At 33.0% G+C, this 19,290-nt stretch overlaps 2 protein-coding genes across 2 annotated transcripts; one reads left to right on the top strand and one right to left on the bottom strand.

Annotated features, from left to right (window-relative positions):
- Window positions 1–11,261: 11,261 nt before the first annotated feature.
- Window positions 11,262–16,163, top strand: LOC121123637 (uncharacterized). Its single transcript, XM_040718771.2, has one exon. It carries the CDS (start codon window positions 11,815–11,817, stop codon window positions 15,868–15,870), a length of 4,056 nt encoding a protein of 1,351 aa, XP_040574705.1. The 5' UTR covers window positions 11,262–11,814; the 3' UTR covers window positions 15,871–16,163.
- A 159-nt stretch (window positions 16,164–16,322) lies between these two features.
- On the bottom strand, window positions 16,323–19,057 carry sll (adenosine 3'-phospho 5'-phosphosulfate transporter 1). The gene is made up of 2 exons (XM_040718772.2): window positions 18,377–19,057; window positions 16,323–17,402 (listed from the first exon to the last, which is right to left on the bottom strand). The coding sequence occupies exons 1-2, from the start codon at window positions 18,788–18,790 to the stop codon at window positions 16,497–16,499; spliced, it is 1,320 nt and encodes a 439-aa protein (XP_040574706.1). The 5' UTR covers window positions 18,791–19,057; the 3' UTR covers window positions 16,323–16,496.
- Window positions 19,058–19,290: the final 233 nt, after the last annotated feature.

Genomic DNA, 19,290 nt, shown 5'->3' with positions numbered 1-19,290 from the left:
GCTGGGCGTGAATAGAGTCTTCAGTTTTAAATAAGGACCGACACTAATTGCAGCATGACTCATCATTAAATATATTTACTATTTCTTTCGGCAATGTCCTACAATATCAAAAAGCGTTCTAATCCTTCCCCGTCTCCCCTACATAATATCATAAAGAAAAAGTTGAACAACTCTCCAAGGAGAGCGTGACACAGAGGTATTATAACTATAAGGATATCGCAGTCTACCACCAAACAAAATAAATAAACATAAATAAAGTAAGTACTTCTTTAGTTATGTATATTTATGGAACTTTCCTGGTCGATCGGTCTGATTTCACTGACGTGTAAGTTTGTTTATGATCCTAAATATTTTATGAGACTCACACTAGTATTAACAACATGGATAAATGATACTTTAACATACAAGTTGTATTTGTCCCTGGACCTTGCTCGTTAATCATAAAAAAACTCGTAACTCATTAGTAGAGTTGCCATTTTTGTAAGGAAAAAAAAGAGTGCAAAGAGGAGGCGAGAGAAACATATGATTAGTCAAGTAAATCGTGTGAATTTTTAAAACAGACCTTTTTTTTTTTTGTAATTGGTAATCTGAAAAATGAATTTTCCTTTCCTTATTAGTTGTCATTATTATATCATTCCTAAGTTGTGAACTTATTTTTCTACAAATTGAATTATATACAAAACCTGATTGAACATTCGTGTGTGCTCATAAAAGACGGAGCATAAACTTGAGGATTTGTTGCCGAGTTATGATTGTTATAATTGCTGCTCTCCTCCTAAACAATATTCAAATTGTCAGGGTTACCATTTTGATTTTCGGTTCTTTTTTTATCATACCCCTTAAATACACAATTTTCATCACTAAATATTATACAACTGAATTAAGACCCTTCTTAATATCTGCTGCCTGTTATATGATTTTTATGGATTCATATATATTTATTTTATTATGCATCTTTAAGACAATTTAAACATATATAGGCGATAATGCTTACTTCAGAGGGAGAAGTTAACACCACAACGACCTATTAAAGAATGAACAAGAGAAGAAAAAGCAGACACATCAAGCGTTTTTCCTTTTCAAAATTTTAAAAGTCGTTTTTAAATTACAAAAATGTGAACACTACTCATAAGAAATAACTATTGAGAAAAAAATAGAGAGGTGTGACAAAGATTTTTAATTGGCCGATTGCTATAGTTAGGCAAACAAAGAATCAATAATCTTATCTTGAGAAGTATAATACAGCTGTTGTCTTTGGTTCACTTGATACACAAATTCTAAACAAGGGCCTTGATTGAAATAAATTAATATATTAATCCAAATCCTATGTAATTCCTTTTTTGAGTTCATAATAATTCGAGTCATTTGCTTTAAATCATACAAGAGTGAACAGATGAATATTAATGAAAACAGCTAAAAGGGAAATACACTACATCTTAATTAATTTTAATAATCTAGTAGTCTCTTTTTCAACTATATTTTTTACCCATAAAATCAAGTGTCATTAAATAGGCTGAAGCATAGCCAGTAGAAATAATTTTGTGAGGTTGTCTTATTTTCAAAAACATCAGAAAGATCCTGCCACTTAGCTAACAAATCCTTAATCTCCTTGGAAACTAGAAGTTCCTCTTGTTGGGCATCCTCCTACTCACTGAGTTGTTACAACACCTCCTTATGTTGCATCATCGTCAGAAGTCCACTAACTTCTCATTCGTCAATCTTTCTTAAAACCTTATTGAGCTTGAAGCCAGGGTCGTTCCTAAGATTATTCTTTGGTGGGTTACAAAACTTGGACCACTGGCCTTATTTAGAAAGACAAATTTTGACAAGTGACCTCATTTTTTAGAAGGACATTTTTTTTTTAATTGACAACAATTAACTAAATTAACAAAAAATGTGGGTACTCGTATCTCAAAGTATTTCTGTGTACTAGGTATATATTTTTTTCTTTAAATAAATGAGTGAGAATTAAGGATGACGGAAAGTCTAATTGTATATGTTACATGTTTACATTCTGTAACAAGAAGATCGATGAAGTAAAATATAAAAGTATATATACAGATACATGATTAGGAAGAAGATTTAATTATAATAATTAAATCTACCTCATTTCTTCGACTATGTATGTACACTCCCCTGGCCCTCCCCAACAAAAAGAAAAAGGATTGTAAAGTTTCATAGGATGAATACTACTCCACAATGATGAGTCTTAGTTTTCTAGGAATGTACACAATATCATCATGTTGGCAGGGACACCAACTGTGTTTTTTAATCATTAAAGGGGATTATAAAACAATGGTGACGCCCTATGGCAACTTGGTACATATATTATTATTTTAATAATTACATGCAAAGATGTAAGAAATTCATACCTAGAACTAGCTTTTAGGTCCACTCGCAACCTCGAATGACAAGATGAAAGGAGAGTTTAGAAAAAAACGTATCGTAGAAGCCCTCTGTATTTTTAGTATTGCCAACTGTTAGTTATGATAGACGGAGGAGTTATCTTTTATATCAAAGGACATTAGAAACAATATACATTGACTTGAAGTCCTTGAGTTATACAAATTAATATAAAATCATATTTAATACCCTTTTTGAACTAATAATCTGCTACTTTCAATGATACAAGAATTAAAACAGCTGAAAGGTATATTTTTGTATGTTTTTTTAAACTCAACGACGTGTACACATCGTTTTTTTCAAAAAGAAACAAGAGGAAATACCAAAAATCAGCTGATAGTAATTTGTACCAAGTAATTATGAATTATTATTTAGTTATTGTTGAGATTTGGCTCTTGTTCACAGATTAACACGAGTTGAAACATCAACCGCTGACGGGAAAATACATCTTTACTTTTAATGCTAGTGAGGTAACGTCCTGACATAACTCAGAGATCACAAAATTAGGTTAGGTTTAGCTTATCAACCTACAAGCCTTTATCAATTATATTTCCTAATAAATTGAGTATGCTGCTTGATAGTGTCAAGAACCCATCCACATGGGTTTAACAAGGATAATCCATTTATTTTGATCAGATTTTAAAAAAAATTCAGCAGATACTTATTTCTAGTTTTATGAGTATTTTACCCAATTTTGAAGATAAATAAAATAGAATCAGGATTAAGGTTACATTTTTACTGATTACTGATACTGAATCAATAAATAATACAATGTTATTACAATTAAAACATAATTATTAGTTATTATTAGAATATTTGTTATATTTAGACAACATTGGACACGTTGATTGTATCTCTCAATCTCTTTTTTCAAAAGAAACAGCTAAAAGGCCCAAAATCAGTTGGCAATTAGCCAATTCTTTAAACTATGGAATTATTATTCAATAATAATTTATAACTGTTCACAACTTACTAAAAACTAACTCGTCTCCAAACTTTCAATGTTATGAACACTGAATACAGGAAAAGAAGATGATACTTCCACAGCTCGTGCAACTAAATGCATTATACATTTTTGTGTTTGTGCATGAGTTAACCTCGTGTGGTATAACTACACGATGCAACTGTATATATGTAGATGTCGCTCCAATCACTAATAAAGATAAATAGTTGTATATATATTTTTTTTATAACAAGAATTAATTATTAAGCAATGTTATAAGCTTTTTAAGATCAGGAAAATCCCGCAGTTCTTTTTTATGATCCGTAAATGTTGGTTTCGGATATTTTCGGATAACACAAGTTTACTTATAGCGATATTGGTACAGAATAAAAGAATGGATAAAGAGAAATCTTAAACACCCTTAGAATGAAATAATTAATCCTTAATTGTTATTACATATATTGAGACATTTTCATCATCAAATTACTTCTCCTCCAGTTCTTATCTAAATGTTTATCATTTTTTTAAATTCATAATTAATGTTTTATTGCCATTGCATTGCAGCTGTCGTGTATAACTTATTTCATGGCTGTGTATTGTTTTCTTATATTGTTTGGTCTCTGCGGCACCACCATAAAATTAAACAATTCCTATAAAAAAAATTGTCAGCTGCTGATTCAGCTATTATTGACACTGATTTATTTACTGTATATTGATCTGCTGAACTCGAATGATTGCTGGATATGCAGTGTACATTTGACTGCAAATAAATAAGAATAGTTGAGCAGTTGGGGAGAATGACGTAATACTCTTGCCCTTTTTAACAATACAGCTGTCGTTTTTCAATTATTTTATGGATGGCACGCCCTTATAGTTAGTAGCAGTTCTTCTTGCTAACTACAGAGTTAGTATTCAATAATTGTTGGGAATTGTTCACAGTTTATCAACAAAGGCTAATTTTAATTCAAGCAATCAACATTCCAAACACTGATAAAGGGAGGAGGAAGAACAATTGACAACTGACAACCAGTAGCTTTGCTAGGCCCTTTTGGGGTGCTTGAAGTCCTAAAAGTGTCTGACCCCCCCCAAAAAAAAAAAAAGGAAATATATAATATCTTAAATATAACTTTATAAGTCTGTTTTTGGTGTTTTCACACCTAGAATCAAAAATGGTTGAACGGATCAGTCTAAAAATAAACAAGTATGTTCATTTGGTCATTTTTGTTTTTTACCAAAGTAAAACCTCATTTTCCTTCTCTCTTTCTAAATCACTCAGCCTCTTCCCTTTTGTTCCTTTCTACATTCCTCCCTCTGTTTATTTTCTTCCACCTTCATTTTTTGTTTCTATTCCCCTCTATTTAGCATTGCAACGCGGGCGCCCTCTGCTAGTAAAATATAAAATAAAAACTATTTGTATAAGTAATTATATAACTGTGTTGATAATTTTTGGAGCTAAGTCTCCCCCCTCAAAAAATAATGAAAGCTAGCAACGCGCCTGCTGACGACAAAATACTGTCTTAATTTTTATGTTGTAAAGTAATGCTCCGTGCACCGTTTTTGAAAGCGGAGGGGCCAACAACAATTTATGATGAAAAATAATCACATTTTTTGCTGTTATATAATAATTAGAAATTCTCAAAAAGTGGTTAGGTCATGGCCCCCTATTGTACAGCCCCTGTATATATATTCTATTGTCTCTGGAAATATTGTTTTTTACAAGGGACGCCAACTGTGTTTAATATGTGTAATTGAAAGGGACTTTAAAAACATTGTCCCGTAACCAGACCTATATCCAAGGATGTGCACTTCAAATTCGAGGGACAATGACTATTATTTTTCTATTCTGATCAAATGGCTGGAAATAACATTTTTAATTATTTGTTCCTGATTTCTTTGTTTTAAATAAAAGCCCAAAATTTGACATCATGATTTTATTATTTTTATATAGAATTAAAAGAATATATTTTATATACAATTTATTTAACATTTTGCCTTATTATTAAAGAAGGGATCTGTGGAAAGAAAAAACTAAGTTAAGCGATTAGAAAAAGAAAAATGCTTGTTGCATGTACTCTTTCTTCTCTTTCCTTCGTTATTTAATAGGTCTTTGTGGTGTTAACTTCTCCTTCTGAAGTAAGTAGTATCGTCTATCTTTGGTGTAAATTGCTTTAAAAAATGCATAATACAATTAATGAAATTTTTTAATCTGGAATGTGAAAAATGTGTAAAAAATTAAAAACCCAATATATATATCTATTAAATAGTTAAAGGAAAGATACAAAGTCTATTAATGTATCTGTACTTTATTGTGACGATCAAAATGGACTATTTTAAGTGCAATTTGCGATGCACCTGAAGGTTTAATAAGAACTATTTGTTGATAGAAATGAACAAATATACCGTACAAGAAAAAAAATGTAATCCACACTTCATTTTGAGAAACATCTTTCCTGCTCGCTTTTGTCTTGACAGGCCACATATTTAATGTGAAAATGCACTGATGAAGCATAAATAAACATTAGCGCCCCCTCTAGAACAAATTTCAAACTCTCTGCATCACTAGTATACATTTCAAACTTTGCCTTTGTGCTTATGTCCCCCTCTCCCACTACAATATAAATATTATAAACCTAATTTAAACTTTACTTTACTAAACTTTAGAAATTTAACTACGTTCTAAATGACTGTTCATTAGGATTGTTTATTTAAAATCTGCCTCCAGACCTAGTACTACAAGGGAGTGTAATTATAAGCGTAGAAAATAAATATTTTTACAGGAGTAACTACAATATAAAGGACTGAATAATGACAATCTTATATATCAATGGGTATAACAATAACTAGAGGTGGGATTCCTGTATGAGCTCGAGGAAAAGGCGGGAGCGAGACATATACTAATACTGAATTAAGACCATTGTTAATATCAGCTTCTTATCAAATGATTTTGGGAAGAGAAAATGATTTAATGCTATAAAGAGGAGACACTTCTACATTTAAAATAGTATGAGCAGGGGCGTCTGCAGGATTTATGGTTGAAAGAGGCCATATAGAGGCCAATATAAGTCTTTTAAAGGTTTTGAGCTATAGGTTAAATTCTTGGCTATCTTAACTCATCCAGCCTATTTGAATACAAAGCCTGTAATTAACTCATGTGAAGTATTGTATGTACAATGTATATTAAGGTGGTTTGTTATTCAACTTTTCTTGAATTTCTATTAAGGCTGACCTATGCAAAGTGTCATTTTTCTACAATACCTCCTTAAGGTAGCACATCCCGTTCAAAGTTTGAAAGGAGATAAAAGTTATTTTTTTCGTCAATTAAGATAAAAATACAGAATTAATCATTATTTTGCATTCATTAATGATGACAGATATAATTTTACTTTATAAAAAACATTTTTAAAGTTATTTTTCTAAATCTTCCCTATGGAGCAAAACAAGAGATTAACATAAGAAATTTTTTTCCTTCCTTCCTAAAAATGTAAAAAAGGATGCGCGCTATACGCGCAACATCAAATTTTCCTAACTGTTTTTCTTTTTTTTTGTTCCATTGGGCAATTTTAGGAAAAAAACTCTTTTAAAACAATTTTTATTATTAAAAAAATCTCTATCAAAATTATTTTATATAGAATCTAAAAATGTCTTCTTAATATCTATAGTATGTCAAGAAATTGATGATACCTTAAAAAGAGTAAATAAAACAATAAAGACATAAAATAACACATGATTTTATTTGCCTCAAGTTTTATACACTTTTTTATAATCTCTGGTAAACATGAAATTAAATTATCTAAGATATCTGGATTTTTTTTAACCATGGCAATTTTACATTTTCAATCAAACCTTATCACTTGTTGCTGGATTCAAAGATTTCAGTTCATTTTGGGCAATGGCTCATAGATTTTGAATCAGAGACAAATTTGGACTGTAGCTAGGCCTTTCTGCCAAAATGAATTCAAATTCGGTTGAAGCCAATGCTGTGCCAATTGGGAGGGATGAGCAGGAGCCCCTCCAGCTCAAAATTCCCTTGTACATATCATGCAAAAGTTTCCTCTTCAACGTTGATCCATTTTCTAAACTCCTTTGTATTACTGGTAGAAGAGACTTATTTAGGATGTTCTCCACATAGTATTTGACTATAACAGTTTGCTCTCGTGGAATAATATACAACTCACTAAGTGCTCTGTAACTCATAAGCCTCCACAATTGAATTTTAAGAGGAAATTTCATAGTTTCTGTGGGTTCCACGTGTTCTTTACTTTAGGTTCATACTGGGTTATTTTGTAAATGAAGTTGGTGGAACAACTGAAATGGGGACTCATCATAAAAGGAAATTTCCTTGTGACACCTGATGATCATTCTTCATGAGTTTTTGGGCCAATCTCCTTGTAGATTGACCTATTTTGGTCATGGATTTTGAGATGGGGATTTTATATGTTCTTGAAAATTTCTTCTTCCTCACTCTACCAGGTTTGTTTTGGAGGCCCTCACTAGCTTTGTGTTTGGCCCACCAACTTTTCACAGAGACAATCGATTCTCCTATATAATTAGCAACTTTCTTTTGAGTTTTACCACCTCAAGTAAACCAATGGCCTTGCACCTTGTGTTTAAACTTTGCTCCTTCACCATGGTAACACCTCATTTTAACTAATACATACATTAAAAAGTACCCGCCTTTTATAGGTGAAAATTGCGCAATGCTATTTTTATTCATTTCAGCTTAAGGGACTTCATTTGAGTACATCTTTTCGAGCCTTTACTGATTTTTTCAACAGTATCATCAATGTCTTGACATAATGTATATTTACTATTTAAAGAGTTTTTGGTCTTTTTTTACAATTTGATGGAGATGTGACAACGAAAGATGACCTTGTAGGACAATGAAATTTTGCATTGGTAATTTTTATACCATAACACAACTTTTCCGCACTAGCAATATTCGAAATTCGAAAAAAGTAGAAAAACGAGCCACCCTAATGTACCTATAAATAAATTTGAGGTAATTGTGAGACAAATTAATTAATTGGGATTTTACCTTTTCTTGATTCTTGTTTATGATTGTTTTTATGTTGACGCACCCCATACACCGTTTAATTTAATTTTCTGTGAATAGCTATAGATTTTTGAAATTTAATTTTTTGTGAATAGCTATGGACTTTTGAAATATTTGAATTTTTTTTCCACAAATTAAATATTTAAAAAAATTTAATTTTTAAAACAATTTTTGGTTTTTCTCTCCTAAAAATATAATCCTGCAGACTTATATATATATGTACTAAAAGGGATTTCTTTTTACAAAAACATACCCTTTCGCTCCCCCCCGCGTTCAAGGTCATTTATACTAGTGATGATACTACCTTTATGGTTATGATGAAGGGAATAAGTAGGTCAAAATATTTATAAGAGTCGAGGGGAAGGAGTCTCACTTATTTATTTTTCTGTTAGTTATCAGTATTTCCCATCTTCTTTTCTTTTTAGTAGTTTTTGTAGTTGTATGTAGTTACATTTGATATTTCCTCCAAGCAAAGCAAAGTAAGAACCAACTTTGATGTGTCTATATAGAATGTGTTTTACACAGAATAATAATGGGAGAACAAGAAAGCATTTGTAAGAATTACATATTATATAAATGAGAGACATGGGAAAGAGGGGTTGGAGGGAGGAGAGATGTAACATGAGGGAAATTTTATGACTAACAAAGTAACATATAACGTTATATTTATATACTATATAGGTATTTTTCTCCATCTTCAAAGGCAGGGAATCTAATGAAGCATATCCCATAGTTCATCGAATGTAAAGTATACAGCTTTAAAGTATATACTAATAGTGAGACTCAGTGCAAGAAAGAATTGTTTTTTCGGTTCAGGTCAAATTTGATTTTTTCCAGATATTTCGATTCTGAACGCGTGTCGCCCTCCTCCCAAAAAAATATATATATATTAAAATTTCCAAACAATTTATTTTTCATTTTTTTTTTCTTTCAAAAAATTCCATTTTTTGTACATAAGTGTTGATTTTTGAAATTTTTTTCGAAAAAATTAATATTACAAAAAAAATATTCAAGAAATTTAAAATATGGCATTTTTTTACCAAAAAATGAAACTTTTAGTGAGCAACTGTAGATTTTTGAATGTTTTTCCCCAAAAAATTTGAAATTTCTTTCCAAAAATTTTTTTTATGAACAACTGTGAATTTCTAAAAAAAAAAAATTCCAAAAATAACATTTTTTTATGCACAGCTATAGATTTTTGAAATTATTTTCCAAAAAATTAAAGTTTCACTTTTTTTTTTTTTTTAAATGGTTCACAGCAGCTTAGCAAGAGCTAATTCGAATTGATCCAATCCACATTCAGAGTACTGATAAAGGGGGATTAGAAAAAATCAACAGCTGACAATCAAATTTAGTGTTAATTTTTATGTTACTGAGCTAAAAAATTTCAAAAACTCGTAGCTATTCATATTAAAAATATTCTTTTGGAAAAAAATTTCAAAAATCCACAGCTGTTTAAAAAATTGAATTTCTTTTATTTATTTTTTTTTCAAAAAATTTAAAGAAATACTTTTTTTGGTAATTTGGGTATTCGGGGGAGGGGACTGCAGATCCTCCAGGCCCACCCCCTGTGGACGCTCCTGATATTTGAAAGGTCATTCTGGAGTCACATTAAGTATCATCAGAGATTACAGGATTGTTTTTCTTTTTTCAAAAATGGATGACCTTCTTTTTAATAAGGATATTTCATTTTTTTCAGTTATTAAATTCTCTATTTTTTTTGACAAAATTCACTGTCTTTTTTGCACAAAGATATAGCCAAAATATTGCTTACATAACATCAAATTATCCAGCACGAATACTTAATTTTTTCAACTGACATTTCATTGATGGTTTTCACATCGTAACAGCCTTAATTAATCAAACAAAGGCTCTAACCAGGGATTTTTAACCTTACTGAAGGTAATGAACCCTGTAAGTTTCATGACTTAAAGCCGGTCTCCCCAGTACACAGTCGCATCAGTGGATGCTGGGGCCAAACTCCTGAGAGTGCATCACCGAAGCCTTGGGGGTTGATCGAACCCAATTTAAGAACCTCTGCTCTAAACTAAATATAAATTCTTGGGTAATTCATATAAGCACAATAATGGACCGAAAAAATATGTATTTGGAAAAAAATTTCCGAAAAATTTAATTTTTTAAGAAATTTTTAAGCCCCTTCCCCCTCCACCCCAAAAAAAATATATATATAAACCTTCGGAAGCCCTGTAGATTACTTCATTATTGCATTTTCCTCATTACTAATCTACTATAAATCCTCAATTTAAAATGATTCATTTGATTTTTTGATTGCAAAGTGTACATAATATTTTATCCCAGTTTGATTCTCATTTTTTATTTTATTAGAAGAAGATTTCAAACCCATCTTATTTTTAATACTTCTTAGCTTACACACTTTAGTCTGTATACCATATCAATATCAAATATTATGTACCTGTAAGGGGGGAAGGGATCTTGAAGGAAGAAGTTATGAAGAGTGAAAATAAAATAAAATGTAGTCCTATGATTATTATTATTATTACCCAGGATTTTCTCTTGAGGGCGCTCAAAAAGGGTGAAATTTTCTTAGTTATATTAAACTATAAACGTTCAAGGACAGACCTGGCTATATTGAGGTAATGGGGAAAACGAACTATGTCACTCATAGGTACGCAAACACAGTGTTGAATATATTACATAAATTCGTTTCCTTCTTATTTGCAACCCCCCGCAATTTCCCAAGCAATGATGCGTCATGAAAATTGCGTCATTGTATGTGTAGTAATATTAAGTATGTACAGAATGACAAATTCTTATATTATATTATATGAAAGGAGTAAAATGAGCTTTCTAATTTCTTGTTCTCCAGTCTTATTCGATGGGTTATATACTTTTTATTATAAATTAAAGATATGCTTGTATATTTTGTATTAGTATTCCATGTACTGACTGATACATAATGTTATTTATAATAAAGAATAACAATTAAGTAAAACTTCTTCGTTTCTTACTTCGCTGAAGAGTGTATGACTGGGAGTGGTCGATCAGTGCTAAGCAATAAGCATGGTGAGAGCTTACTTCTGGAGAAAGAAATAAAGAAAGATAGGAAGGGACTACTGAGTACTGAGAGAGTGAGGAAGCACGCACACCCGTGCACGCGTGTGTTTTTCTGTCTGAGTGCGTGTATAATTAATACTAGTGTTGTAGTACTAGAAGTTTAGTTGAAGTATTTCCACCGTGAGGAGAGTTGTGGATCGACAAAGTATTCTTGTGTTTTTTTTTAAACGTACTCTCTCTACTAAATACTTACATTTACATAGTTGTAACTTGTACATAAATTTAGTTACATAGTACATACATATTTGATATTCACACAGCAACTAATTGTGAATTGTCAAGTGACTTTCACATATTAGCTGGAAAAAAGTATGGGAGAATGATCCCGGGCGTACCGGAGTCCTCCGCCGGATTAATATATTATCATCAGGATGGAATTTCAGGCCCTCCTCCACCTCCATCCGCCTCATCTTCCTTTACCCAGACGTTTCTCCGTGGGATTCTTGCAAGTATTGACAGCAAGGATCCTGTGGTTGCGCATGCTTGGTTGGAGACTTTGCTAGATGCAATTGATCTACTTCCTCCTGAGGTTGTCAAACGAGAAGTTGTTCCCATCGCAGTGAGCAAGGCTCAAATCGGTGAGCCTGTTTTCGGTCGTCAAGCGAGTTGCCGCCTTTTGGGTAAAATTGCTGTGAAATTAGATGGGCCTTCCGCAAGAACACATGTACTCCCAACTGTACTCTCATTGGGACAAGACGGTGATCCGGAAGTTCGATTTACTTTATGCCGACACTTACCCCTTGTGGCAAAAGGTGTGGGCCTAGAAGCCACCAAAGACGCCATACTACCTCAAATTGTGGAGTTATCTGTTGATGAATCCTCACATGTTCGTGTTGCTGCACTTGATACCGTAGTACATCTCCTTCCACTTCTTGATGATGCCTCCAAAGGTGCTGTCATTGTTCCCCTTATTGTCAAAGTTAGTGAGAGGGCAAGAGCTACTGAAGAAAATCCTCTTCTTCCAAATCTTGCTCACGTTTTCGGACGTCTTCTTCATGGACTCCAACCTCACTTCCATCCTGATCAACGAAATTGGGGTCTTGACTTCTATAAAAGTATTTGCCAAAGTGGACTTGGACCTTCTGCTGCAGGGATTTCTACTTCAAGACTGGGATCTAAGGGCACAATGCCTGATATAGTTCCAGCCTCTGAAGACAAAATTATCATGCATGGAAGAGTAAGAAAAGAATGCGCCTTAAATCTACCGGCAATCATTGCTCTTATTGGTTCAGAAAACTTTGACATAAATCTCTTTCAAACCTTTTCGGACTTGGTTAAGGACACCAATCCAACGGTTCGGGGAGCTGTAGCTAGAAGTATTCACGAATTAGCTCCTTTATTAGGGGCTCGTTTCGCAACATTAGAATCTCAGCTCTGTACCCTTTTTGCTGATGGAAGTTTACTGACGTTAGAAGCGATGGTTAGAAATATGGTCGAAGTCGTAGACGCCCTTGCTCGTTATGGTGGGAAAAGGGGTTCTCCTGTCAACTTTTCAGGAGAAATTTCTTCGTCTTTACTCCATTGTGAGAGCATAATTGCAAAGACACGGAATTGGCGACTCCATGCGGACTGTTTAGAAAAATTCTCATGTCTTGCAAATTGTATTTCTCCAACAACGATTTTGAATAAATTTGTTCCTACTCTTTTTGAGAGGATTCATACTACAAGGACTTTACCCTGCAAAGTTGCAGCGTGTAGGACATTATTGGTCTTTCTTCGTTTCACAGTACGAAGTGAAGATAGAAAATTCATCCTGTTTAGAATGAAAGAAGAGCTTTGTCATGGAAAAAGTTGTTCTTCTAGAATGTTGTTTTTAAAAGTTGGAGATATGGCTATGACGCTTTTCTCCAAGACCTATTTTAAACTTCATTTCTTCTCAGATATGATACGATTACATCATGATCCTATTCCAAATGTTCGGCTCAAGCTTTGCTCACTTCTTCCTAAACTTAAGGCCCTAATTTCCTTACCTTCTGACGGTGAATTTCTCTTAGCATTGGAGGATTCTGTCAAAAAATTGTTGTTGGTGGAGCGAGACAGAGACGTTCTTTACACTTTACAAACTGTGATACAAGACTTGGATCGTACAGAAACTGGTGTGGATGGTATTTCATCTGGAAATTTAGAAGAGGATAGAGATAATGATAGAAAGCTACGAGAAGAAAGGCTCATTTCAAATATGGAAGAACAAATAATAAAAATGCACAATGACTACATTATTGATGATTCTAAATTTAATTATCATTATTCACATAATGGAACTATTAGAAAAAGAAGTGAAAGTGTTCCTCGAGACATTTTATTATCCCCTAAGGAAACAGAGAGAGGTCCTCCAAGGTTTCCAGATAATTTGACAGACAAAATGAATAATCACGGTTTAGTAGTTGTTAATAGAGTCCATCATCCAGGAAATAGTGGTGGTCACTCTCCTCCAGATGGACGTGATCCTAAAAGTGCATTTTACTCCGCTAGTCTAGAAAATTTAGATCCCAGTGCTAAAGAATTCCTTGTTGACGCGGGTATCACACTTGATATTCGCAAAAATGAATCAATGCCAAACTTGAACCAAGTTAGAGATGATGATTCATATCCTAAATTTTTAATGTCCAATTCCTATGAACCTTTGCCAATAGGCATCCGGCGGGCTGAAACGCCAATTTCTACAGTGTCATCCCTGGTTGTGGATATAAATTCTACATCTCCAGAATCTTCTCTTCGGAGATCCTCCCCAAAAAATCCTATTTTAGAATCTAAATTGAGGCCTCCAAGTAAACTTAAGCCTCCAACTACTTCCACTCCTAATGTATCAAGTTCTCCAATTACTTCAACTTCTTCCATAATAGACATGTCAAGTGTTTCTGCTCTTGCTCAAAATACGTTATCAAGAATTCCATACTCTAAGCTAGTATCCAGTACAGATCGAATTCAAGGATCCATAGAAAGATTAGCAGAAAAATGGGAGTCTAAAAGAAGAAATTTAACGACATCTACTAATACTTTGAGTCCTAGTGTTGAACCAAATGTCAATAATGAAAGTCCCAAGTCTAAATCACTCATTGTTGAGTCTTCTCCTAAAACAACGATGATTCCGTCCAAACGCAATTCACTTTTTGTTGCAAATAAACAAAAAATGCGATTGAGTTTAACCGACGTAACTTCTAAGCCCTCTTCAACAAATATTAAATCCATTCAAAAACAAAGAAAAAAATCTCCAGAGAGTATTGTTAAACCTGATTCCACTGGACGCTTAATGGATAGCCAACAACATAATCAAGAAGTTGTAGAGGAAGACATGGTGACTTATGTACCACCCTTGACGACATCAACATGTACCACTTCCCAAAAGGCGAAATTAGTTACTGCAACAAATCTCATTGTCAAGCCATTAAGTTCGACGACAACGGTATCAACTACTTCGAACACAAACACAACAGCTTCGCATCAAAGATCTCTTCCTGTTCCATCCTTGAAGTATAATAATGCTTCAAACAATAACTCTCCCTTAAAACGAGGGACACATTACCATCAGCCCCAGAGTTTGAGATCAAAATCCATTCCTCCACCCTCACCCATCACAAAGAACTCTTCAATCCCACATTATTCTACTTCAAATACAGGAATGTCCACTTCTAATAATACAGCTAATACTGTCATGAATAATAACATTAATGCTACCACAACTTACGTGCCAAAATTTTCCCGTGTCCCTCCTCCAAAATATAGAAATCCTCCAACAACTACCATGAATAGACGCCCTCTCTCTCAACAAGAGTCTTCTCCAACCATTCGGGCCTATAATCAATTGGGTATGAGATATGAGTCTAGAAGATTCCCTTCAACAAATTCTCAGGGAAAATCTCTTTCTGCAGAATGTATCCTTGATCGAAGTGATGATTATAGTCCCAATACCGAAAGTCGATTTTCATCACCGCCGGCTAGCTCTTCCTCGTTTAATACAACTCCTCGAATAAAAAAAGTTGAAGGATTTCGATATGGAGGAAACAGTAGTGTATCACTTCATAGAGAGTCAAGGAGTCCAAGTCCAATTACTCCGAAAGAGTCCAGATTAAAAGTTCAGACCTCTGTGAGTAACTCTCTCAGATATTCATCAACAGACATACCAAGAAGAAACAATATTGATTCTCGTCAATTACAACAACAACAATCTTTCGTCAATCGAAGAAAGTCTGCACATTATCCAATGAGTAATGGGTCTATACCAAAACAGCAGCAATTTTGGAATAAGACGATACCATCACCAAGAAACTATCCCTTAACCTCAACAAATACTAGTGGATTAAAGTCTAAATCATCTCAGGGATTACCTGCTCCAGGATTTAGTCGTCTTCCTGTTGGTTCCTACGGACCCAAATAATGACGACGTAAACATCAATTCCCCCTCTTTATATAATTCTATTTTTGTTAATATTATTTGGTGCTGTGTTTTAATGGCAAATCTATTGGTTACTGTGTCCATATATATTTTTTTAGATAGTTAAGTACATATTTAAGCTCTATTCTAATTTTTTAGATTACCTACAGTCGTCCCGTAAAAGAATCTTTATTTTAATAATGATAATGTTACCAAGTTTTGTTTATTGAATAAGTATCGAGTATATATATATATATATTATATATTTTATGATGAAATATATTTATTTTTAAGAATTTACGTAGTTTTCCCCTGCTAATGTAGTTATTTTGATAAGTGTATCTATGTACAATGTACATTAAAAAATTATTTGTTTCAGAGGAAACCTATCAAGGTATGTGAAAGTACTAAAAACGTGACTGAAAGACTATATATTATAATAAGTATGTATAATGTATATAATAAACTTGTGTATTTATTTGCGACTCAAATAATAGTTAAAAATGATCAGTACGTAAAAGAAAAAAATTGGAGCTACGCGTAGTATTCATAACAAAATAAACTGTACCCAGTACAAAGACATTATTCATAACACTTGTGATAAATCTATCAATTAAAATATAAAGTAATTAAGTAGTTCTCTGTATTGTAGCGGCCTGTTTCTTTAGTTGTCTCAGTCGGTGTCCACAATAGATTTTGACAAATATAGCAGAGAAAACAATGAGAATCCCAACAATACCCAGAGAATTCAATGGATGTTTGAATACAAAACAGGATATTAATATAGCCAAAGATTGTCTGAGTGTCATGATAATAGCAAAAATGAGGGGACCAAATTGAGAAATTGTATGATAAATAAAAAGCTGTCCCGTTGCAGAGCAAACAGATAGAACAACACAATCAAACGCAAAAGATGGGAATTGTGACATAAAGACCAGGGAGTCGTAAAATGCTCCTTGGCTAAGAAGTGAGGTTGATGTAAGTAGGCAAGAGAAGAAATTAACTCCTCCCATCATCTCAATTGAATTCATTTTGTAAGACGTAAAGAGCTCACCCTGCCAATTGGATGTAAATGCATCAAAGGCCATGTAAGCGATGAGAAGAATTGCTCCAGATACAGTTGTGTTAGCACTCGTTTCTTTTCCATTGCTTGGAGTTCCAAATAAGAATAGAATCATACCAAATGATAGCATGCATGCTACAACATATTCATAATACTCATACTTCTTATTAGAGACAATGCGTCCCATTATCATAACTGGAATGACTTTACAGGCCTTTGAGAGAACTTGAGTCGGAAAGGATACGAACTTAAGGGCTTCGTACTGGCACCAACTACTCATGATGTTGGTAAAAGAACAGTAAGAATACTTATAGACTGGAGCTCCGGATGGATTACCTCGTGAATGAAATGCTAAATAGAGAATGGCAAGGGAGAAGCCCAGGATTCTATTGACAAAAACGAGGAATTGAGAATCTGAGAATCGTTTCATTTTCCCCGTGGAATCATAGTAATCTCGTGTCATTATTCGTTCCTATAATTAGACAGAAGTATAAACGCTTTAACTCTTATCTAGTAAATTAAGTTACATCAAAAGAAATGAAGATGTTCAATTAAATCATTTTTTATGACTTAATATATATATATATATACATGCTAGTAAAAACATAACTTTTTTTTAATCGAAATCGTTCCCAACACTTTTGAAAGCTGTCTATTATTCCTGAATGTTTATATTAATTGATTTTGAGATTTTCAAGAAAATGTTTCGGTCTATTTTGTCCAATTTTCCATTTTCTAATAGGCTCCAAAAAAAAAAAAAAAAATTTGGAATTGTAAGTCCGCGCTTGATTGATAAAATCATAAGTGTACTACTGCAATATTATTAAATACATTTTAGTTTATATTTTCAAGGGAAAATTAGTTACTTTTGTTAATAAGTAATTTTTTTATTTATAAAATACAGTGATGTCAAATTGACTTTTTGAAAGAATAAGTTTTGTAGAACTACATATATATATATTAATTATTTTATAAATCAAAAAAGGATAAGAACTATACTTTACGTGTAATGCGTATAGCGTGCACCGATCTAATTATCTTTATGGAACAGCACAATTTTAGAATGAATAAGAAATAATAAACTCATTTTTGTATAAATAGTAATACTTTTAATGCCATTTCTATTCCTTTTTAAAACTTTTTTTACTTATTATCTCCATTCTAGGGAATGAACTCATCTTTTCCAAATTTATATTTCGCAAACCTTGCGTTGCCGTCCCCTTAAATCTTAATTTTTGAGCCTATTAAAAAATGGAATATCGAATATTAAATATCTATTTCCTCAAAAACGGCCAGACACATTTTTTTGAAGCTCTCAAAATCGATAAATATAGACATCAAAGAATATTGAACAGCAATAATGTTTTTACAAGCGTGTAGGGGGTTATTAAAAAAAGACTAAAAAGAGTTAAAGCATTTAGCCAGAACACTCTAGATAAAACATACCTGAAGATATCCCCATGTCAAATAAGAAACTTGAAGTCCCACAACACAATAGAGCAAGGTTATTATTTTACTCTTTTGTGAAACGGGAGTTTTAGACGATGGTGAAGATGATTTGCTTCCTTCTTGAGTAGGCAGCAAATCCTTGATTCCGACAAAGATGATCTGAAGACATTTATGAAGTCGAGCATTGACGTTCCCCGAATTCTCAAAATAATGGACCTTTCTCAAATAAAGAAGGAGTACACCTCCAGGAAAGAGGAATAATTGATATGCAGAGAGATTCTCCAAGAGTCGATAGATCCAAAAATTATTTCCACCCATAAATGACGAGGAAAGGCCTCGAATGCATAGGGCAAGGAGGAAAGAGAGTCCAAGTACAAGCCCAATACGAACGTTCCAAGATTTCGTTGCCATTCCTCTCCAGTTCAGAATGAGCTAATCATTCGAAACATATGAACTTGGTGGTCTATTAATAGTATATTGCCATTTGTTAATAATGATTCAATCAGAACACTTGCTCAGAAACTTACGCTCACTCCAACTCAATCGGGAGAATGGACAAAGACTCAAAAAGTCAGAATGAATACCTTTCTATAGTTGTAGCAGTTAACTTCTGTAAGCGTCTTTCACTTCTCAAGTCACGTACTCATGACGTCATAACTCATACCGCAGAGGATGCCTCTTGCAAAAACAGATCACTACTTAATTCATTCATTCCGTCATTACCTAATAATGTGTTGTATATCACTAGCTAATGTTATTCAATATATCATTAAATAATTATTTTGATGGTTTTATTTTACTTATCACAGTGATGAAATAGTCAATAACAGTGACCGAAATCGACGAGGATTTAGTAGCTTAAAACAGCACCTTGTCATGTTTCTGATAAGTGGTGTAATTTATATACAATA

The sequence above is a fragment of the Lepeophtheirus salmonis genome, chromosome 8 (assembly GCF_016086655.4).
Source record: "Lepeophtheirus salmonis chromosome 8, UVic_Lsal_1.4, whole genome shotgun sequence".
NCBI classification, from domain to species: domain Eukaryota; kingdom Metazoa; phylum Arthropoda; class Copepoda; order Siphonostomatoida; family Caligidae; genus Lepeophtheirus; species Lepeophtheirus salmonis.
Note: the sequence above shows the minus strand (reverse complement) of the source record. Positions and strands in the feature narration are given on the sequence as shown.

What these genes read in the sequence shown, in the direction of transcription:
- LOC121123637 (XM_040718771.2), top strand. Translation starts at nt 11,815, where the DNA reads ATGATCCCGGGCGTACCGGAGTCCTCCGCCGGATTAATATATTATCAT.
- sll (XM_040718772.2), bottom strand. Translation starts at nt 18,790, where the DNA reads ATGGCAACGAAATCTTGGAACGTTCGTATTGGGCTTGTACTTGGACTC. An exon ending in TGACATGGGGATATCTTCAG is followed by an intron (nt 17,403 to 18,376) that starts GTATGTTTTATC and finishes GTCTAATTATAG; the next exon opens with GAACGAATAATGACACGAGA.